Raw genomic sequence first — 24904 nt, 5'->3', positions numbered from 1 at the left:
TGTTCTTTGTTGTGATGCTCTGATGTTCTCAAATTAAACACATAATTTAAGAGCAGTGAACACTGAGCAGATTCCTCATGGGTCACTTTTACTTGAGTCGTTTATCAGAAAGGTATCGTTACTTTACTGAAGTGTAAGTACTGTTTACTTCAAAAAACATGGTGTCTGTGTATATATGTGCATTTTTAAACAACACTGTGTATATGTCTGTGTGTATATGTGTGTATGTACATGTGTATACAGATTCCTACAGACACACTACAAATGTTGAGTGGAGGTCTACACTATACAGTACCTAAACCCATGGATTAAGAATGAGATATTTAACAAGCTCATGGTTATGTGTCCACATACTTTTGGCCATATAGTGTGTGTGTGTGTGTGTGTGTGTGTGTGTGTGTGTGTGTGTGTGTGTGTGTGTGTGTTTTATAAGCAATCTCTGTGCAATCGCATTTACAGCCAACACTTGTCAGAGCGAGACTTGATTCCTCCCTCGCATTTCTATAAAGAACAACCTGTCACTGCCAGTCTCAGGCCTCAAAAGAACCCCCCCACCCCCCGACCCACCCCCCCCTCGCCCTACACAAGAAGAAACCTCTGGGTTAAGAATGCATGTTAACATTTATTTCTTTTAAATCTTCAGCGTGAGTCACGAAGGAGAAACAGAGCAATCCAATTATCTCAGTGAGCGAAAACAGCAACATCCACCAGCGTTTAAACACAAGAGCACAACACAGCACGGCTAGTGAAACTCATAATCAATACTAGCATGGCTGGTATAGCTGGTTCACCCTGGTCAGGGGTGCAGTGAGTCCGGTCCTACCTGGAAACAGTGGAAGCAGAGAAATACATCAAAAACGAGAAAAATCCATCACAGTGCAACTTTTGTACCTATTTCCCTTCAGAGAGGGACCAATTCACCTATGCATGGGGGTGGAAGAAAGCTAAGGTACCTCAAACACACACACACACACACAGAAAGAAAACATATCACACAGTGACCTGGGAGTGTAGTTTCTTCAAACCGAGCTTTTCTTTATGTATTAATAGAGCTTTCTTTGTGCACAGGGACAAGGTCATACTGAAATAGTAAAGGGCCTTCCCTAAACTGTTGCTGCAAAGTTAGAAGAATTTCCTTTGAATAACTGATTAATTGTCTCTGTCTGAGATGTGTTACTTAATTGTGCCTAGTGATTATAAGGAAACTGGATCCACCACAACCCTGACCAGGATAAAGTGGTGTTAAAGAATTAAAATTGAAATGGAAATGAAATGGAAAAAATGATACACATACACACACACACACACACACGCATAATCTCAGGGATTGTGGTGAATCTGCGGTGAATTAAAGGAAAGTTCAATTAAAATAAAACCCAATCTGTTCAACTAAATGTTTATTTTATTTTATTTTATTAGGTTCTAGTGGTTACAAACATTCCCTGAGTGCTGCAGCACTTTCCTCCCGCTCTACTCTTTTAATTAGATCTTATTGCATCGTATAGCTGCAGAGACCCGGGGGAGAAGACCCGGGGGAACAGAGACCCGGTGGATATAATATCATATTCACTCTGTATTGTTTCATGTTTCTCAGACCCTCAATAAAATGTGTAAGAACAAAGTCTTATTTAAAGTACGCAGACGCACATCGTGATATTAAATTCTGAGAGCTGCAGGTACAGGAGAAAAGCTGTACAGGAGAACGCAACCATGAGCCTTGAGATACGCGGTTATTGGTTAGCATGTCTGTACATGAGCACCTGGGGGGCAATAACATGCCGGTCTGTTGTTTAAAATTTAATGATGACTTTTTGCACATTTTTAAGAACTGCAGCTAGAGTACAAATCTCAGCTCTGCTACTGGCAGGCCGGGCGCCAATGCGGTGATGATTGGCAGGTCTGAGGGGGGAGGGACCGTAGAGATTCTACATAACTGCTGCAGTTACGATTTCTGCTGGCTGATCGATGGCTCCTGCACAAAGACAGGGATGATGCAGATCATTGAGGATCTCTATATAAACCCACCTTGCGCAGGTGAAAAGAAGCAGTCAGCTAAGGCTCACATTACAATGCCTGACTGAGGGAGCGTCCTGAATCCCAGAGAAGTGCCCTATGACCTTCCGGGTGTGAGTCGTCCATGTGAAGTCATTGTCATCTGCAACCTGAGAAACCGGCAGCACGGTGGCTAAGTGGGTAGCACTGTCGCCTCACAGCAAGAAGGTCATGGGTTCGATCCCCAGGTTGGGCGGTCCGGGTTCTCCCCCGTGTCTGCGTGGGTTTCCTCCGGTTTCCTCCCACAGTCCAAAGACGTGCAAGTGAGGTGAATTGGAGACACTAAATTGTCCATGACTGTGTTTGATATAACCTTGTGAACTGATGAATCTTGTGTAATGAGTAACTACCGTTCCTGTCATGAAAGTGTAAAACATGACGTTAAAATCCTAATAAACAAACAAACAACCTGAGAGACCCTAAACTGCTGACAGTCTTCATCCTCAGTGTTTTCTGGTGGAACTGGACCCACTGTCACCCTGACCAGAATAAAGCAGTGATGAAAATTAAAGGAAACAATTTTGTAAGGTATAAAATCTGAGTGTACTGAGGCATTAAAAGAAATCTGGAGGTGCAGCGGAGCTCAACAATGTTCTGTTACACATGAAAAAGATAAAACATGAAGTCTGTTTCTGGGTTGTTTACAGACGTTTCAGATGTTCTGGATGTGTTGTGGATTACACCAGGAACGCCGAGCTTGATTCCGATAGCCAGCTTTTCCAAAAACTTTCCCCCCACAACAAAATGTCAGTAATAGTACGGTGGTTTGCATCACTACTGGATCATCAACAGTCACAGAAAGGCCTGGTAGGTCAGCAGTGTGAGTTTGGTGTGATGGACGGCAGGCTGTCGAGCATGGCTATTACATTAGCTATTTCCCCCCGGGGCCGGTGGATATACCAGGTTTACCAGGTTTACTGTATATACGTTCTCATGAGATGGTCTGATACACAGAGGTGAATTACCATGTGTGTTGTAATTTTTACTCTTAATTTTTTACTCTTTTGGCCACATCCCTCAGACATAGCTATTCCTGTCTGTGTAGATGCCTGGCTGGCCAATAGCACAACTGAAATTCAACCCTCAATGTCAACAATAGTACGCTAGTGTAATAGAACGCTGCACCAATTGAGCGCCAACCTAGAATATGTTTAAGCATAGCTAAAGTAGATGAATATGAAACAGGAAGGTGGACGCTGATCTTAGACTTTCACCCGCTGTCAGGTTTATTCTGTACAGCAGTGGTCCCCAACCACCGGGTCATTTATTACCAGGCCGCACAGAAAGAATAAATAATTAGAGGTCGCTACATCAGCAATAAAAACACCGCTTCCATTTCCAACACACGGGTGTTTATCATCTCATATCACCCCCAGGTGGAAGCAGCGTCTCGTTGCAGCAAAAAAGCTCATTTGTGAGTAGTACAATTAGTGTTTTATAAATCCCCCCGCCCCCGCTGGTCCGTGAAATTTTATTTTTGCACATTTGCACAGCGCTGCTGTACAGTAATCTCTGTTTTATAATGCTTGTCTTGTCTGGATGTCAATTGTTTTTGTGTTTGGCTTCAGCATCTACAGTTGAACATTAGCCAGTTGGCTAACACTGCTACATTTACTTAGTGTTGATTAATGTTCATCGTTCTGGGTAAATAAATGAATCTTAAATCTTCAGTAAACTTCAATTAAATCAAACTCCTGTTAGCTCACATTTCTTATGAAAACACCAATTATACACCTGCACTTCAGCTGAGGTCAAGGAAAAAAAACCTTCAGAGTTAAAAGAATGAAGTTTTTAATATAATAAAATCTGCTTTGCCAAGCATACACACAGCAACTTAATGTACAGTCATTTCACTTGATGCCACATTATGATTGATCACAGTTGGTGACTTCTCTTTGCCCATATAAATAGGGCTAGTTTCACTGCTACAAGTCTGGTGATTGGAGAGTCTAATGAGTGCAGAACTTAGAAAGCAGGTTATAAATATTACCCAGGCAGGTGTGTCCACTCAGAGCCATTTCTAAGCAGTGCTGGGTTTTGTCTGTAGGTACAAAGTTAATGGAACAGTGGCCCTCATGTCAAGGTCAGAACGTAAACTCAAACTGTCACCTTATGCTAGGAAATTTTTTTATAAGATTGTCAGGTGTAATCCAAGATCCATTTAAAAACAGGTTTACTATAAATTCATAGTTGCAGTAACATTTGAATCACTGTTTACAGTCAAGTGAGCTTTACAACCTAATGGACTCACTGTTGTGCAAGAGTGTGAAACAGATCCTGTTGTGAATTCTGAAATAAATATTCAGATTTGTTTAGTTTTCATTTTTATCAACCGCTTGATCCTGGTAACACTGGACGTAAGGCAGGAATATCCTGGACGGGCGGCAATCAGTCCTATCACATAACCAATCACGTCTGTGTAGACGTCCAGCCAGTCGAACCCAGATCTCAGCGGTGGTGGCAAACGCGATAATCGACTGCTGCACCACCCAAGCACCACATATTTGTTATAAAATGTTTGAAAAGGAACGGTTTAGATTATGTAAGGAGCTGCATTACTAGTATCTGCATTGTCTTGAGAAGATTTCTGCAGCAGTCCTTCCTCATTTGCGCATGTATGAGGGGAAGAACACATTTGTTTATTTTACCCAGTTAAATTATGCCAACATTTCTAACCAACTTTACAACTTTGATGGGAAAAAACAGAGAGAGTGTGTGTGAGAGAGAGAGAGAGAGAGAGAGAGAGAGAGAAGAGAGAGAGAGAGAAACAGCATTGGTGTTGCACTGGTTGGAGTTACCCCTGCTGGCCTCTGATACAGTTTTGCTAAGCTGAATCTGATGAATCCTGTGGCGAGTAAAACTCTTTCAGTAAAACACTCTCAGTGTGACCTGCAGGACATGGTAAGTACAGAATGAAGATTAGAGAAATAACAGGCAAATCAATATTTCTGCTCTGTGCTGAAAGATCAGCCAGCCAATGGTCAGGAATTCAATATTCCACTTTCTGTAAGGATCAGAAGCACTTCAGGCTTTTTCACTGCGACGGCTGCTCAGCCACTGAATCTGTTCTACACTAAATTACACAGGAGTGGATTGTTGTAACTGCGGCAAATTTGTCGATCACCCGGGTCAAACTGAAAAGCAAAATCAATTAATCACCAAGTTCAAATTCACCTGAAAGGAAACATCCAGCTACATTCACATAGAGGGAAAAAGAGTTTTTTCATTCAGTATTTTTTATTCACACGTAAATACCATGTACATAAAACATTCCCTGTAATAAATAGTGCCACTCCTAGGGCGCCCAGATGGCGCAGCGGGATATTCCACTAGCACACCAGCGTCGAGATTCTGAACTCATCGGTTCAAACTCGGCATTGCCACCGGTCGGGCATAATTGGCAGTGCCTGCAGCAGACACGGTTCTGCTAGGGAGGGATGACCGGACTATGTGGACAGGGTCTTCAAACGCAGACTGCAATCAGGGACCCCCAGCAGCATAAGACAAATTGACTACGCTAAACTGGGAGAAAAAATGAGAGAAAATGCATAAATAAAACAACAGACAAATACTTCCACTCCTAGATATAGAAGTTACAATATATGGAAACTCCAGTTCTGACCTCAGCCCCACTTAACAGCTTTGGAATGAACTGGAGGATCAACTGAGGCATCATCTTGTGTTTGCAACATCAGTGTCCAGCCATACAAATGATCTTTTGACTGAATAAGAAATAAACTCCCACATACATACTTCAAAATCTTGTGAGAAGCCTTCACAGAGGTGTGGCTGCTGTTCGAGTTGAAAAGATCACATAGACGTCACTCTAATGTTTTAAAAAGAGGATATCCAAGAGGCTCATGGTCAGGTGTCCAAATACTTTTGGCCATATAGTGTATATACAAATGCTAAGCTGCAAAAAGATGCTGTACAAAGGCAACAACAACAATGAATGAATGAATGAATGCATGAATATACAAGGACTAATAATAAAAATGATAATAAACATACACAACACTTCTGTTAAACATCACATGCTCTGTGATGAAGTGCCATCATGTCTAGTGTGTGCGTTTCTGGGTAGGCTCAGTGATCCTGATCAGGATGAAGCATTTACTGAACATAAATGAATGAGGAAATAAAGAGGCTGCTATTAAAGTAAAGCATTCAAAAATAGTTCCTTAAAAATCTCTTTAAAATTCCCGAGGTAAACACACATTAGAAACAGCTCTCCACTTCCACAGGTTCTCCAGGATCAGGATCCACACAGGTGCAAACATCATAATACTCCACTGCTGAAGGGCATCAGATGAAGGAGATCAGAGCGCTTTTCACGTGAATTAGTTGCTTCAGACAAAAGCGTCCCCGGCTCAGCACAGCCTTCGACCTCCCCATCTGCAAACTGGCCTTTAGCAGCTGAGAAATTGACATGGTAGCTTGCAAACCAATCCAGAAAGGCCATGACCTTTTCCAAAATGTCAGCCTATTAAATAACCTAGCGAAATTTGAGCGTGTATGTAAAATGCCACGGTGTTGTACAACATGGATCTCTAGGCATTATTTTCCTCATGGCGGAAACGTGGCTCTAATTAAAAGTTAACACTCGGTTTCTAAAAATAAAGAAGTGCTTCCATTTTCACCGCTCGCTTCATGTCTGTGCAAAGGTGGGAACATGAGACGCAAACTCCAGAGAATCCAGAGCACCGGATCTAAAAGTGAAACCATGAATCTTCTAACAGAGCTCTACAGTTCCTGAACTTGAGCTGTTCTACTTATCAGCTGCACATGAAACGCCTGTACTGCTGTGGCACCCTGAGGAACCCTGATGTTCATCCAAGGTGCAGCAGAATCCGCCATGAACATTTTACAAAGGGATACATCATGAGAATTTCATTTATAACCATGAGTGGATTAAGATATGGATTATACCATCGATTTCTCAAGCCTTCTTACATTTTTTTTCATTTAAATTCAGAAACAGCATGTGTGGCTGTTATGTGCTAGCAGGCAGTGAAATGATCCAGACTCCAAATGGATCACAACTGATGAAAAACCAAACATAGTCTTTATTCAGTCATCAGCAGAACCTGGGGGGTCTTCAGCAGAGAAAATGATCAGCATCTGATATTTCTTCACATGAAGTTTGGATGCTACGACACCGCAGCTGCACGTCTGATAAAAGGGAAAAGATTTTGTGTGAAGAACGTTGAAGCAAGCTGGCATGAAATGGCAAATAGTTAGTAACCATAAAAAAAGAACTCACTGGATGTGTTTTCACTAACAGCTAAATCCTGGTTCAGATCATGGGGCGTTCAGCACCACCTTAAAACACTGGGAGCAAGATGGAAACCCAAGGCATTACACAGTTACCTACCCACTCACACCAGGGGGTATTTAGAGCAGCCAATCTACCTTACGCATGGTTTTAAAAAGTAACAGAAAGCCAGAGTACTCTTACTCCACCAAAACATTGACTGGAGAAGAGAATCAAAGCCAGGCTGTGCAGCACGCATTACTTTCAAGTTACTCACCAAAAGCCACACAAATCTAAACCAACTCAGGGATGTGAGTTTGAAGCTGGAGCTGGAGCTCTATAAAATCAATTTAATTTCAATTTCTGTTTTGTAATTCTGCTTTCGTATATTTTCAGATTTATAAACAATGTAGGGAAACGAGACTGAGCTACTTAAACAGCTAATCTAGCAGAAACCAAGCAGCCAATTTCTGCTGCAGCCTGGTAAAAAGAATTCCATTCATTCCCAAAATCCCACTGCACTGAGGCCCTAAAGAATAGAAAAGCATCCTTTTAAATGCACGTCACTGATATTGTCCACAGTAGATGAAAAGCGTATTTGCTTACGAGTTTGCTGAGAAGTAAATAAAATGTGATTAAACTAGAATTCATTACTTAATTACAAGCAACAGTAATATTTTATTATGTACTGCTGGAGTCATTATGTTTACTTTTTATTTACTTTAGTAGAAGAGTATAGACAGTAGAGATGCATGAGTACCGATACTCATGGGCAAATACCCGATACCGCGCTCATTAACTCGTACTCGTACTCGCAAACGAGGCTCCGATACTAAACATCCGATAGCGTGTGCCTAGTGCACGTTGCTGCGTTAAGCCTGGTTCACACTACACAATTTTTGCCCTGATTTTCACTCGGCGGCTGGTAGATTTGCCGGCTCGGGAGCAACTCAGCGTTTGCTCGGCGATCAAATCTCGGCTCTCGATCGCTAAGTGTGAACTATCCAACAACTCGATCCGACCGGCTCGCCGAGCGCTCGGCGACCGGATCGAGTTTTCTAGCATGTCAGATATCTGATCCAATAGGTATTGGTATCGTATCGGTATCGGCAAGTACAAAAATACATGTACTTGTACTTGTACTCGGTTGGGAAAAAATGGTATTGATGCATCCCTAATAGACAGTATGAATTAAGTGGTAGTAAGTTCACTCAAAACAGTTCATTTGGTGCTCACTACGAATGTAGTGAATAAATAGAGAAAGAAAACTCATTTGGAGCAAGGTTAATGTTTAAAACCAAATCAGATATCAGTCTAATCAAACTGAGCTTCAGAAGCCAGGCGTCACGAGACAGCAGAACATGAGCTGAATGAACAATCGAAATCTGCTTTATACTGCAGAACAGGGTAAAAAAGACCCAGAGGAAAAATAAAACAGTAAAAAAAGGACACAGAAAATGTTCAGTCCCGTTTCAATTTAGTTTTTCTTTTTAAGAACTCCTTTTAAAACCCCCAAGGTCGCTTTAAAATCAATCAGAGAAAATATAAGGAGGTAATAAGTACAAATACAAATAAGTGCAGTAACACGATCAAGAGCTCCAGCAGCAGCAGCAGCAGCAGCAGCACCTCCGGTCTTCATCCAACTGAATCACTCATCAGTTACAAAATCACCTGTGTTAATTACTGAATCATCTGTGTTAGTTACTGAATCATCTGTGTTAATTACTGAATCATCTGTGTTAGTTACTGAATCATCTGTGTTAATTACTGAATCATCTGTGTTAATTACTGAATCATCTGTGTTAGTTACTGAATCATCTGTGTTAATTACTGAATCATCTGTGTTAATTACTGAATCATCTGTGTTAATTACTGAATCATCTGTGTTAGTTACTGAATCAACTGTGTTAATTACTGAATCATCTGTGTTATTACAGAATCAACTGTGTTAATTACTGAATCAACTGTGTTAATTACTGAATCATCTGTGTTAGTTACTGAATCAACTGTGTTAATTACTGAATCATATGTGTTATTACAGAATCATCTGTGTTAATTACTGAATCAACTGTGTTAATTACTGAATCATCTGTGTTAATTACTGAATCAACTGTGTTAATTACTGAATCATCTGTGTTAATTACTGAATCATCTGTGTTAATTACTGAATCATCTGTGTTAGTTACTGAATCAACTGTGTTAATTACTGAATCATATGTGTTATTACAGAATCATCTGTGTTAATTACTGAATCAACTGTGTTAATTACTGAATCATCTGTATTAATTATTAAATCAACTGTGTTATTACAGAATCATCTGTGTTATTACAGAATCATCTGTGTTAATTACTGAATCAACTGTGTTATTACAGAATCATCTGTGTTAATTACTGAATCAACTGTGTTATTACAGAATCCTCTGTGTTAATTACTGAATCAACTGTGTTATTACAGAATCATCTGTGTTAATTACTGAATCATCTGTGTTATTACAGAATGACCTGTGTTAATTACTGAATCAACTGTGTTATTACAGAATCATCTGTGTTAATTACTGAATCAACTGTGTTATTACAGAATCATCTGTGTTAATTACTGAATCAACTGTGTTATTACAGAATCATCTGTGTTAATTACTGAATCATCTGTGTTAGTTACTGAATCAACTGTGTTAATTACTGAATCAGCAGTGTTATTACAGAATGACCTGTGTTAATTACTGAATCAACTATGTTATTACAGAATCATCTGTGTTAATTACTGAATCAACTGTGTTATTACAAAATAATCTGTGTTAATTACTGAATCATCTGTGTTAATTACTGAATCAACTATGTTATTACAGAATCATCTGTGTTAATTACTGAATCAACTGTGTTATTACAGAATCATCTGTGTTAATTACTGAATCATCTGTGTTATTACAGAATGACCTGTGTTAATTACTGAATCATCTGTGTTAGTTACTGAATCAACTGTGTTAATTACTGAATCAGCAGTGTTATTACAGAATGACCTGTGTTAATTACTGAATCAACTATGTTATTACAGAATCAGCTGTGTTAATTACTGAATCAACTGTGTTAATTACTGAATCAACTGTGTTATTACAAAATAATCTGTGTTATTACAGAATCATCTGTGTTAATTACTGAATCATCTGTGTTAATTACTGAATCAACTGTGTTATTACAGAATCATCTGTGTTAATTACTGAATCATCTGTGTTATTACAGAATCATCTGTGTTAATTACTGAATCAACTGTGTTATTACAGAATGACCTCTTACAGAATTTTACAGAATCAACTAAGTTAACATGGAATTATCTGTGTTAATTACTGAATCATCTGTGTTATTATAGAATGACTTGTGTTAATTACTGAATCAACTGTGTTATTACAGAATCATCTGTGTTAATTACTAAATCAACTGTGTTAATTACTGAATCATCTGTGTTAATTACTGAATCAACTGTGTTATTACAGAATCGTCTGTGTTATTACAGAATCGTCTGTGTTAATTACTGAATCAACTGTGTTAATTACTGAATCATCTGTGTTATTACAGAATGACCTGTGTTAATTACAGAATCAACTGTGTTATTACAGAATCATCTGTGTTAATTACTGAATCAACTGTGTTAATTACTGAATCAACTGTGTTAATTACTGAATCATCTGTGTTAATTACTGAATCAACTGTGTTATTACAGAATCATCTGTGTTAATTACTGAATCATCTGTGTTATTACAGAATGACCTGTGTTAATTACTGAATCAACTGTGTTATTACAGAATCATCTGTGTCAATTACTGAATCAACTGTGTTATTACAGAATGACCTGTGTTAATTACTGAATCAACTGTGTTAATTACTGAATCAACTGTGTTAATTACTGAATCACCTGTGTTAATTACTGAATCACCTGTGTTAATTACTGAATCACCTGTGTTAATACAGAATAACCAGAGTTAATTACAGAACCAACTGTGTTAATTACTGAATCAACTCACCTGTGTTAATTACTGAATCACCTGTGTTATTACAGAATAACCAGAGTTAATCAACTGTGTTAATTACTGAATCAGCTGTGTTAATTACTGAATCATTTGTTAATTACTGAATCAACTGTTATTACAGAATAACCTGTCTTATTACATAATCACCTGTGTTAATTATGGAATCACCTGTGTTAATTACTGAATCACCTGTGTTATTACAGAATCATCACAATTGTAAATCTAATTCATCCTAATAGTGTTTTCCAGGGGAGTTTCTTAACACCAAACTCAAATTACATAAAATCAAATAAAACCACGTCTTTATGGACCTCGATTTGAGGTCAATTGGACACGGTCATGCTGGACTGGACCGTCATATTCCAGTTGTTGACACAAAGATGAAATCTTTTCTATTAAAGTAAGTGATTTTGTACAGCTGAAACACAGAACTAGGTCCAGCAGTGTCCACATACTTTTGGCTGTACAGAGAAGCTCAGTTAGCAGAAGCCATGTGCTGCATTTGGAGGAAAAATCAGTTTAGCTTTCCTGCACAAAAGCTGCTTTTTATAATTGAATGAAGGAAAAAGTGGAGAAATTTGTCACTGTGACATTTCATTGTAAAGTCAAATCTGCTGAATAAAAAATCTATTGGCAGCTGGTTGAAGAGGAAAGAAAAGAAGGAAAGGGAGTAAAAACGAAGGTAATACCTGGTATGTAACTGATTTTATTCTTCATGTTGAAGCTCAATATTTCTCTATAAGGGTCGAGATGAGAACGATGGAAGTGAATCTCGCTTTTGTGGCTCAGAGTGACATGTGAATACAGACGCTGCCATGACAACGACCTGAGATGAAGTGTATGAGATGTGACACTGAACAGAGTCAAGTGCTATAAAGCTGCTGTAAGACCTGATGAGAGCAAAGGTGAAGAGGAGCCGGATCAGTCCTGAATAAGCTGCTAGACTGAATCAGACAGGGATTAGAAACGGAGGATGAGGATGGAGGGATAATGAGAGCATGAGGATGAATAATTAGTTCAAACAACAGATTATGAGACCTTTCATATACTTAGCAGAACATCAGGAAACCAGCCTGGTCTGTAGAAACTCAAAACCAGCATCATCCAGAAACTTACAAGTGTGACTGAATACATTTCAAGTAATCAAGGGTTAAGGGTCATGCTCAGGGGCCCAACATGGTGGGAATTGAACCAGCAACCTTCTGTTTACTAGTCCAGTACCTTAACCGCTGAGCTACCACTGCCCTGGTGGAGCAAACACTGTCCAGAAAAATGTCCACGGCTGGGAGATCAGCATGGTGACCTTTGTGTCTGTACCCAGTATTGATTCTGAGCCTGTTCAGAGGAAGAGCGCTCATATAACAGGTTTGTTATCAGGCAGACAAGTAAACTGTATGGCTAATTGCTAACAGGTATATGAAATCAATATGAAATAAATGAACCACTTCAAAGAGTTTGGAACCCTTTCATGTTCCAGTACGACTGAGCACGGAGCCTAAAGTGAGGCCCATAAATACCTGGTTTGACAGCTTTGATATGAGAGAATTGCGGTGGCCTGTTTCCGGTCCAGCTATAGATCGATCACCCAGACCGCACCCAAGAACAAAAACTCCTTCCACACATGCCAAAACATACCAAGCACATGGGCCAAATAAACTCAGGTCCAAAACAGAGGTGCCAGATGCACGAAAACACCCCCAAATCCCAATCACAAACACAGCTGCACAGTGAGTTCTGTAAGAGCGATCCAGATAAACAGCATGTGTGAGCTATAACGAGTCTCACATTCATATCAAACAAGCAAACCGGCTCAGCCAGAAACAGTGGCTTCAGGAACAAAGCTCCTCTATAAGCCTCAACAAAACATACACATCATGAGTTCTACAAGCTGATAGCAAGGCGGCTATATGGATATCTTTTCAATCCACGACAAGTGTGCAAAAATATAGAACCTGGTGTAAAAAGCACAAAACCTGGACTGCTGAGTCAAATTTTCTACAGGTGGAAAAGAAAGCCAACTGTTTAGTTGAGATGGATCCAAGGTCCAATTATTTGCACCTTATGGTGGCCAACAATCATATATATATGATTGGTGTTGTCATGGTGATGGTGAACGCTGGCGCATTTGGCTGCCGCTACCGTTGCTGGTATTTTATTTTATTGTATTTTATTTTTATCGTAATTTTCTTTCATTTTCATCTTTTCGCACACTCCTGTGGTCACTAGCCATTCGTGCATTTTTGGGTCGTTAGAGTTACGCTGGTGTGTTTGGATGCCGCTTCTCCCCCAGTGAAACGGTTTGAACGGAACGGAAACATTGCACGAAACATTTTACTGGATTTTATGCATTGGATTTGGGATCTTTTTTACTGTGCTTGTGTTGCTGATGCTTCTATGATGTGGAGCGGTGTATCCGGAGCAGTGAGAGTTAGCGGATAACTCCTTTCTCTGTCAATGTGGATTGTTTTGAATTGCTCCTTTGGCTGCTGGAATTGGATGGCTTGCAGTCTCTGCAACTTTTCTGGTCTAGACAACGTCTGCGGTCTCATCATGACGATGGAGTGCTCTTTCAGTGGAACTCTATGCTCTGGGACATTCACGGTATAAACCTCCAACATCTTTACTGCTCCACCGCGACCTTGGTATTTTGCAAAGGCCTAAATATTCCCACCGAGCCTCAGTTCGGACTTTTGTTTACCAACAGCATGCTAACAGCAACATTCCCTCACTCTGGTCACTGCAACGCCGTGAGGTTGTCAAGGTGATGCTAGGCTCCTCCCACCAGAAGTACGGAAATCTCATCTGCAGCAGTGTTCAAAACCCTCAAAGCATCTTTTCCAGCTGACTCAGAACTGTGCCACATGTTTGGTGTTTCCTATGTTTGTAAATGTGTATTTTATTTATTTTTGCTTAGTAAATGTGTATTTTATTTATTTTGCTTAGCTTTTCTATATTTTTATTGTACAGTGTCCTTGGGTGTCATGAAAGGCGCTTTTCAAATAAAATTTTTATTTATTTATTATTATTATTATTTATTTATATATGGCAGATATACTTTCCTGGTGATGTTCCTATATGCTAGGATCATCAGTACCTAGGGTGGCCAGCCGTCCGGCTTTAGGTCGGACAGTCCGGCTTTTCAGATGCCAGTCCTCCAAACACAAAACGCTAGGACGGACACTTAAAAATCCTTTTTTTGGAGTGAACTGGTATTGGTCAATATTATCTGTCATTGGCTCAGGTACATGTCAAAACAAATGCTTTGTATTTCATTGGTTTAACAGCCTCATTTGACTGCTTATAGTGCTACCACTGGTCAATCGCAGAAGGTCCGCCCTCTAAATGTTAGTCTGTGATTGGGTGGTTGAATTTCGCCCGCCCGCTCTGTTCTGTATACACCTCTACCTGAGTCAGTTAATCAGCTCTCATGCTCAGGAACGCTGTGAAGATGCCAAAAAGTAAACTTTTGGAGGCAGCGAGGAACAGACTTAAATAACAAAAGTAGACACAACAATTAGAGAGTAAAACAGTAATTTGTTACAGAAAAAATTCTTGCTTAAATTGGTCAAAAACTCTGTTATATGGGTTCTGGTTTCATTCTGTGTGTTGCAGTATCATGTCCACCTGTTCCTGGTATGACGTCCTCCTTTTGGGGTGTAATGTCCTCCTTTTTGTGACTATGAATGTGGCCACCCTATCAGTACCCCAGATATACTGCTCAAATTATTTTACAAAAAAAATTAAACATTCTCCTGAAGAACCTTCTGATGAACCTTACATGATGTAAATCTCCACCTTCTACACACCTCAAATAACTGGAAGATTCTGGAACTGGAAGATGTTGCAGAAATTCCCACTCCAAAACATTCAGGGTTTGTAGAAAATCATTCCAAAGCATGAAGGATTAAAGCTGGATTCAATCCCAGCTGATGGCCGCCTTCCTAACAGCTCACTACTGTGAATGTATTTAATTATTTTGTCTTTGCTCAGTGTGTGTGGATATTTATTTTTATTTCCCCTGAGGTGTTTATCAGCCTTTTATTCAGACTGATCATTATTCAGTGATTAGAAATGAACCAAACATTAATAGGCTGATCAAAAACACAGAAGAAGCAGCTGAATTTGGAAGCACCAACAGAGCACATTTTGTCCTGGTGTGCATTTTTGCACACACGGTGATTCATTCCTTTTATTTGGGGGATTACAATATGGCATGTCTCCCCTGGTGTTCCTCCGTTCTGTCCTGAATCTGTTTCACTGAGAGAATACATTCAGCATCTAACAGAATGAATAACACACTAAATAAGAAGATGCTGTGAGCCAAAGCATGTAGAGACGGGTCTCATTCTGAAAATAGATTTATGACCTAATATAAAGGGAAAAAAAAGCAAACCAGATATCAGTGGTATAATGTATTAGGAGAGAGAAGACAGAAAGCATGAGTCCAGACATTTGGAGATTTATTATTGCACCGTTGGATGACAGTGACAAATATGTCTGAAGTCAGAGCAGTAATTACTGTTGCTATATGAACTTTTGACAATTCCATGCTTATTCTCTCCTTCTTTATATCTTCTGCTTTTTCATTCTTCTTTGTTTTTTTTAGAAACGTGATTAGGTGCAGAAGCACAGCGTAAAACATTAAAACATTTAGAGCCGTTAAAAAGCGTGCACATAATCACAGCCCACGTCTGAATTACAATCACGCGCTCTGTTCCAGTAACCTGAGGCTCAGACCTAACAGCAGCTAAAGAGGAAATACGGTAAAGAGTGCTGAGAGTTCAGTGTAACCGTCGAATGATGGATCTGTAAGAAGCTTTTCCTCTAACAGCGGCAGCTAAGCCTAATTAGTATGTGGAATAATTACTTCAGTTCAATTTAGTGTTTATGACTCCCGCCCTTCACTTTTCTTTGCTTTGTTTGTTTTAAAGTGCCCTCATTAGTCTCAATAATAAACATGTTTGCTATTATAGTGCGAATGTAAGCCATATATCTAGATCATTTATCATAATTGGCCTAAATGACTGCAGAAAGCTATCAGTGCTCTCAGATGAGCTGAATCATTCTTATCTGCCTGAATGGATTATAATAAAGAAGGTGAATCAGCATTACGTTCTGATTGTGATATAGGAGATTAATGTCTGAAACTGTGGCTGTTACAGGCCTGATTTGGTGACCAATGCTGCAGCACAGCAGATCTGTTAATGAAGTGATTTCCTCCAGTTACACTATATGACCGAAAGTATTTGGACACCTAATTATGAGTTTGTTGGACGTCCCATTTCAAAAACAAATGCGATTGAAGCAGAGTGACCTCTGTGATCTTTTCAGATAGAACAATGGTGAAGTATGTCTGTGGAAGTGTGTGTCTATTCAGTCAAAAGAGTATTTATATTGATGTTGGTCAAGCAAGTCCAAAGCTGGTCAGTGAAGCTGAGGTCAGGGCTCTGTGCAGGCCACTGAGCTGTTCTTCATGTCTTTATAGAGCTTGCTTTGTGCACAGGAGCACTAAACTGTCACATATCTCCTTTATATAATTTTATGACACCTGTTAGTAATTGTTGTGGCTGAATTAGAAGGGGTGTCCCAATACTTTGGCCCATATAGTGTAGCAAGAGAAGCTGAACATGTATAATGAACAACAATAATGGATATATTTATCAATAATTTAAATTCGACAAAAACTTTAATTCCTAATCAGAGACGAGGCTGAAGAACTGGAGTGTTGTTTTGCTATGTTCGCCCAATTAAAATAAAAATTATAAACTATTTATTTCAAATAATAATGTAATAAATGTAATATAAATGATCAAATAAATCAATAAAACAGCAACAAAAAATCAAACTGCAAACTGGTGAACTTCTAATAGTAAAGTTTATGCTTGAGATTATCATGATTCCTTTCAAGTTCTTTGTACTAGAAAGTTCCTCTCCAGCCCCCAGCATGCCCCGCTTCAGCCTCTCCACCCGCTTTGTAACTAACTGCTTCCTCTGTGGATTTTATTCTTTTATTGTAGCCACTTTTGAGCCAACTGGTTTTAAACCATAGCCAGAAGGTCACTGAAACACGGGCATAAAAAATGCCACACTTGAACCTGACAGAAGTCTGCGAGCCTTGGCAGGAGGTTTGGCGGGGGGATCCGATAACAAGAGACTAGAGAGCCATTGGCTCAGGAACAGACAGAGGCCTGGTGTTCTCCAATCTGTCTGCTAATAAAACTGTAAGCACTTATTAGGCTAACGTCCAACAGGCAATCTCAACATTAAAATGCTGCGGCCTGCTTTGACCTTCTGACTCCGCCTAAAGCCAACATGTTATTGGTTACGTGAGGAGAATGAGGGTCAACGTCCTGATGGAAGGATTGAGTCCTGGTTAAGTGTAAACTGAAGTCATGTGTGACTACAAACCTGCAAATGTGTAAGATATCACAATAAACAGATTCACACAAAGGAATGACTGACCGGTCTGATTGATGGGTGAACAGTCTAACAGTCTTAATATAACTCTTATATAGTTATATATATATATATATATATATATATAGTTATAATTCTTAATATTTGGGCACCTGGGCCCTTGGGTGGCACAGCGGTAAATTACGCTAGCCCATCCTCACTGGGATACAGGGTTCAAATCCAGCCAGTTGGGCATCTATATAAAGACATAACTGGCTCTCTCTGGTGGGGTTGTGGATTGGCATTTTTTCCAGGGTATTTTACTGCATTGTGATCGGTGATTCCTGGGAAAGAGGACCCACTGTGACCCTGACCAGGATAAAACGGTGGTAAACATGAAATGAAAAAAGGTTTGTATTATTTGTAAATGTATTTATTTATTCATTTTAGTAACTGTTTCATACCGTTTCACCTGGCAGAGTTGGTGCTAAACAGAAACATGGGATTTGGTTTCGATTCTCACCTCCTGTTACTGTCTGTGAGGAGTTTTGCATATTCTCCATATGTTTTCATACATTTCTTCCAGATACTCTAGTTTGCTCCCATCTTCCAAATGTGGTATGGGTCAGTGTGTGATGCCCTGCAATGAACCGAAGCTCTGTCCAGAATGTGCTTTAACCTTACACCTATTGTTTCCAGGTGGTGCTGGACCCACTGTGACCCTGGCCATGATAAAAGGAATAGACTGATGAATAGATCAGACTTAATAGCAGATGCTCACTGACTCACACAGTAACTGGAAATGTTTGTCAATAATGTAGGTTTAATTCTGTAATCAGTGATATGCTAATGTTTCTTTTGTCTTTCTCTCTGTCATTTATCACTTACACACATGCTCTGCCTGTGAACAGATGTTACAAAGACAAACATCTGTAATCATCTGTTCAGTGTGTTAAATTCATCTTAATTCTAAGCTTTTCACACCACAAACAATGCATCGTTACTCTGCAGGAATCTGAATCTGTGTATTAATTCAACAGCTGAATCATTTTCTCAGTATTTATATAAACATCGTGTGAACAGCATCATGTTGGTGCACAGTAACAGGGTTCCTAAAACCTGGGTTTGAACCTTGTCACCAATCACTGTCTGTGAGGAACTGTGCATGATCTTCCTGTTGGTACTGACAAACAGTAAGTACAGTGGTGAGTGTGTCCAGAATTTCAGGGGTCACACCTCGGCCCTGACCAGCCTTTAGTAAAAATAATAAAATGAATGAGAGGAAAAACGAGTCGCTGTCCTTAGATTTAGGCTCATATTAGTAAATATAATTTGTTCTCGTAACAATAGAGCTCTAATCCTCTCGCAGCTCCCACTTGATTTGCAGTAATTAAAAGGATTTAAAATGATTACATGAATATGAATGAAAATGTGCTCATTGTATAATAAACTTTCATGAATTTAAGGGTGTCCATCTTTCCATGAGCTGCCTGGAAATCTATTCAAATGGGATTACAGGGATTCAGACGGGAATCAAACACAGATTCGGGGTCAGAATGTAATCACATTAATTAAGGGTTGACATTGAGATACAGGGTCAAAACCCAGACAGCTTTTATCCAGTCTTAATAGATAAAACAAAATAAAAAGAGTTAAAAGACAAACGACAGTAAAATCACATTAAAATACTTAATTTTTTTAACAGATTAAGAGGGCGGCACGGTGGCTAAGTGGGTAGCACTGTCGCCTCACAGCAAGGGTTCGGTCCCCAGGTGGGCATTCTGTCCATTCTGTGTGGAGTTTGCATGTTCTCCCGTGTCTGTGTGGGTTTACTCCAGGTGCTCCGGTTTCCTCCCACAGTCCAAAGACATGCAAGTGAGGTGAATTGGAGATACTAAATTGTCCATGACTGTGTTCGATATAACCTTGTGACCTGATGAATCTTGTGTAATGAGTAACTACCGTTCCTGTCATGAATGTAACCAAAGTGTAAAACATGACGTTAAAATCCTAGTAAACAAACAAAACAAACTACAGATTTAATGCACTGTGTTATTTGCTGAATTTAACATATTGAAGAAACACACATTTAGAGAACCGCACGGCTCAGATACATTCAGCATTTCCTGATTCCTGGGTTAAAATCAAGCACCAAGTCAAGCACCTTCCATGTTCTGCACAATCACTAGATTCAAACATCAGTGAACACTTAAGGGAAGGTCTGAGACACTTCATCCCTTACAAAGCAGATAAACTAAATTATTCTACAGTTCAGACATCATGGATCAAAAACAGAAAAGCCTTTGTTGTCCAGCAACCCAGACCTGCACCAGCTGAACCAGCCTGTGGATCCTTCAGCTAAACCTACAGTGCTTTAATCAGACGGAGATTCTGATGCAGATTAAAGTCTCTGAGAACAAACCCAGCGATGTACTGGCATGAGAGAACAGTCAGTATGCCAGAGAGTAAATAGCTGCACCGAAATCTGTAGGCATTGGCTTAGTCTGGTGCCCATACTGGCAACGTGAATGCATCTGACATGCCAGGAAAGCCGGCACAGGCCAGAAAAAGCAGAAATCCCCAAAGAAAAGAGAAAGATCAGTGTGGCACATTCATCTGCGTGTTGGCATCATGCCTTAACAAAGCCGTAAGTTAAAAACAGTGAGCGTGTTGATTAATACAGCTATTTCACACCATGCCAGCGACATCTTTCCTCTCATGAGTTACAGAGGGGAGGGTTTGTGTCACCTATTCCAACGTCTGCAGGTCATAAATTCTCAGCGTAAATTTGCCAATGTCATCATTCACTATAATCTTTAAGTGCAGTGAGTTGTTAATAATGTAAAAGATCACTGACCCGTACAGCTCTTCCTCACAGCAAACACTAAAAACCAGCTATTTTATCCTGAATGTAATAACGCACGACATAAACGCACTCTAAAGTGAAATGAGATTACGTGTAAAGATCAGAAGTAAAAGAAGGGTTATTTCCCCTCACTCACCAGGAATATTACTGTATTTACTCACTAAAACACCAGTCCAAGGTTACATTCACATGATACTGAAAATTTTTTTCTTTCGGTGCTGCTTACTTCTGCCACTGCTCTTCCCAGAGCACCCCTTAAGGTTCGGTCTGATTTGTATGCCAATCATGTCTGTACGTAGATGCCCTACTGGCCGATAGCACTGCTGGATATTCAAAGCAGTAGCACCATAAGCAAATCAAATGACTAAACATGTTTTTGTGCAGTCAGTTGTAAAAATGTAAATTTAATTGTTAAATATTGACGCATTGTGATTTACCTTATTATTTGAAAAGTAAGGCTGCTCAGGAGGCTCAGCGGTAAAAACACACACTGGAACTCCAGAGCTGGGATCTTGAATACATCATATCGAGTTACAGCTCTGCCTGTTCAGATAGGGGTGGGATATTAAAAAAAAAAGCCAGATAGGGCCTCTCTCATAACTAATACAGTTATGTCCTATGCTGGCCGACTGATGGCGCCTGCACAGAGATGAGAAAAGAGTGCTTTCAGGGTGTGTCTCTCCGTACACAGTGCTGATCCGCATTGCACTCGTCAAAGTGTAAGACAAAATGCACACGGCTGCTGCCCACGTGTCGGAGGGGGCGTGGGTTAGCTTCGTTCTCTTTAATCAGAGCAGGGATCAGCATTGGTGGAGAGGAAGCATGACGCAATTAGACGCGCTAAAAGGGAGAAAAAGTGGAGAAAATGCATAAACAAAATATTAAAAAATAATAATAAAATAAATCGTCGTGCCCCTCGTTTTTTTCCTGTACCCAACCACTTTTTAAGTACGGGGGCACAAATGCTCCAAAAACTGTAAGCACATAAAGCCCTGCCTTGTTCAAAATGAGTTTCTTGTAGATTTTCACTATCAGGACGTCTTTTTCCTGCACTGTGACTCTTCAGCAGTGTGCAGAACCAGACGCAGACTCTCATCACGAGTTCAGTCATGCTTTGCATTTTAGTGATGAAGCAACGGTTCTCAGAGGATTGTCTCATTCTACATGAGCTGTGTATTTCTTGATAAGCAAGTGTACACACACACACACACACACACACACACACACACAAACACACTCTGGTGTCATTGTAATATTTACCATCCTAAAACCTCCACTCATCAACAGCAGCATGTCAAATCATCATCTGCCACTTTGGGAGGTCTACAGGTAGTGCATATACAGTCATGACCTAAAATGTTGCCCCCCCCTGCTGTTCTGCTGTTCAGATAATGCATAACTTCTACCAGAAAACTTCCAGAGTTACAAATGCTGTTGTCTTCACGTGTTTATTTAATTATTGTTCGATCTGGAACAACCCAAAAAAGCTGAGTAAAAGGTCAGACCTGATATCATTCCACACTTTATTCAACTTAGTATGTGATAGCACACACTTTGGATACAATTACTGAATTTTGGACCAAACTTTAAGCCTTATCCCACCTGCTCTAATACCGCTCAACTGGTGTTTGATAACGTTTTGGTCAGGACTTATCGCTGGCCACCTCCAAACTCTCCAGCACTTTGTTTTCATTTATTTCTGGGTGCATTTTGGAACATGTTTTAAGTCATTGTCCTGCTGGAAGACCCATGACCCCTGACAGAGCCTCATCTTTTTGGCACTGGGTCCTACATTGTGCCCCAAAATTCCTTTGGTAGTTTTCAGATTTCATGATGTCATGCACAAAGTCTAGACATTCAGCACCAGAAGCAACAAAACGACCCCAAAACATCTTTGAACGTCACACCATGTCTGTAAATGATACTGCAGGGGCCAAGAACTGTGTATGAGCCAAGTACTTTAAAACTGATGTATCTTGTAATTTTGATTGGTTTACTAGCAATTTAGGTTTTTGGCCATTGGTTTAATATTTCAGATTGGATTAATATAGCTTATAGTTTGTGTAGCAATTAAGTTAATTCTAGATAAATGTTTTCTGTTTTTGTGCTTTTCCATAGTTGTAAATTCCTATCAGTATAAATGGGTCTCTTTAAGAGAAACGCTATTCCATAGGACGGGGAGGATAGGAGGAAGCGGGGGAAAGCCAAAGTAAGGTGTAGAAGCACACGGTTTTCTTACTTTTGTAGGGGCAAAACCTGTTGTTCAGGTGTGGCGATGGTTTACTCGTGTCCAGCGTTTTGTTTGATAATTGTAATTGTTTAATGTGGAATTAAAGTTTGGTTTCTCTTTAAAACGTCTAAATGTGTGGATAATCGTCAAAGGGAACGACATGGCACGAGTAAACCATCGCCACACCTGAACAACAGGTTTTGCCCCTACAGATACAATAATGTGTTTTACCAAAATGCTCTAATTTACTGTCAAGCTGTCCACAGAATGTTCTCCAAAAAGGATTGTACCTTCCTTATGTAAGTTCTGGCAAACTCTAGTCTCTGTGTCAGCTGCAGGGTCCTCCTGGGTCTTCCTCCACAGCCTCGATGGACAGTACAAGCTGACACTGTTGCACCCTGTGGTTGCAGGTTCATATGTCTGAAACTTGATTGAGGTTTTTATTCAACATTTAAATAATCTTCTGTTGCAATCGTTCATCAATTGTTCTCTTCAGTTCACAACTAGGGAGGTCAGATTCAATGTCATCATGAGCTGTACATACTATATCAGATTTGACTTTTTTTCAGCTTTTTGTGTTTTTCCAATTTAAAGAAAAGAAACATGAACACCAACACGTTTGTAATTCCAACAGTTTTCTGGGAGAAGTTGTGCCTTATCTGAAAGAAGTGCAGGGGTTGTAGTATTTTTAGGCATGACTATATAACAGGGAGAAATGCACTGAGGCAAATCTGATGCAGTATATAATGAAACATTGATCATTTAGCATTTTGCTGGGTGTTCGTTGTTTTTCACCTGGGTTTCAGAAGTGGCAGTAAAAAAAAAATCCCACTGCAGTGAAAGTTCACTTGAAATTTGCACAAAGTATTGAGAAAAATCAGTTTGAATGAAACAGAAAATAAACATTTGTTCTTATACACAGTATGCAAACACACACACACACACACACATGCACCCACAAAACAAACAAGAATAAAGAACGCTGGAGTTCATATGTTGTGAACTCACACTAAACAACACACTTTTCTGAACCCCTGGCCCTTTTATTTCCACTTCAGAATGTAAAACTTGCTACTCTGCAGGTTCCATCCACAAATTCCATCTTTCAAAAGATGTGAACAAAAGAAGCCGAGCATGAAGAGAAGAAGCTGGGTTTTCTTCAGTGTTCCATAACCTCACCATGCAGAAGAACAAAAACAGTCTCCAGTAATCAGTTTATACTGGTTTGACTTTTTCAATTGACATCTCGTGCTGTTATTAAAATGCTTCTTTTGCTTTTTCAGAACTTTCACTTTCTGCTGGACCACAAAATCAAACTGAATAAAGACAAAGCTCCAGACAAAGAGACGGGAAATTTCAGTCCAGTTCAGTCCAACGTTTTTCTGGAGTCTCTGTCAGACAAATTGTGTAAAGCAAAGTGTGTATTTAAACAGCCACCCACACTAAGTCCAATTCTATTGATCTAAATGGAGACGCTGGTGCTCTCTCGATTTATAATTACAGACTGTCTGTGGTTCCTGATTCCAGTAAAAGGAGTAAAGGGTAATGTTCTATTTAACATAATTTCTCTTTCGCTTTCTCTCTCTTATCTCGTAGACAATGTCCGGGGGACAGTAAGCTTCTCAATCAAATTTATATCTTTGGCCCATGATTTCATTTGCATCCCACCCAGCTAAATTCAGCTGTGTACTGAATCACAAATGCCTCGTAACCGGCCTAATTACAGCACCACAAAGACTGCCGGAAACAAATTATGCTAATCCGTGTAGATTAGTTTCACTTCTGCATGCAAGTTATTTCCTCTTCTCTCTGTAGTCTGAGCAGCAGAATAGTGTTCCACTAAAAGCAACAGTTCAACCATAAATGACATTTGGACAGATTTCCCATTCCAGATGTACTCCATCAGCTGAATCAATGTTGGATGAAGATGCAAAGCTGTTTTAGCTAACACGTGAGGACCTACAGGTTCAGCTACCGTTGTGCAAAATGTATTTCTAAATCAGTGCTCAATTGCCTAAATAGTCCTGCCCATCTCTACATGCAGTTCCATTAAAATCATTCTGTATGAAGAACAAAGCGCTGAA

At 39.7% G+C, this 24904-nt stretch overlaps 1 protein-coding gene across 4 annotated transcripts in view; it reads right to left on the bottom strand.

The window, feature by feature from the left end:
• The window catches only part of LOC134318547 (transmembrane protein 132C-like), a 110186-nt gene that overhangs the window by 33121 nt on the left and 52161 nt on the right, over positions 1 to 24904 (bottom strand). The window contains exon 3 of one of the 4 annotated variants that reach the window (XM_062999544.1): positions 603 to 823. The exons of 2 other annotated variants lie outside the window; for them this stretch is intronic. In XM_062999544.1, the coding sequence (XP_062855614.1) occupies positions 820 to 823 (4 nt within the window). In that variant the 3' untranslated portion in view covers positions 603 to 819. Of the gene's footprint in view, positions 1 to 602; positions 824 to 5299; positions 5575 to 24904 lie in introns of those variants that run through there. One more of the 4 variants, XM_062999543.1, reaches the window with a different exon arrangement.

Source organism: Trichomycterus rosablanca, chromosome 7, assembly GCF_030014385.1.
Source record: "Trichomycterus rosablanca isolate fTriRos1 chromosome 7, fTriRos1.hap1, whole genome shotgun sequence".
NCBI classification, from domain to species: Eukaryota; Metazoa; Chordata; class Actinopteri; order Siluriformes; family Trichomycteridae; genus Trichomycterus; species Trichomycterus rosablanca.
Note: the sequence above shows the minus strand (reverse complement) of the source record. Positions and strands in the feature narration are given on the sequence as shown.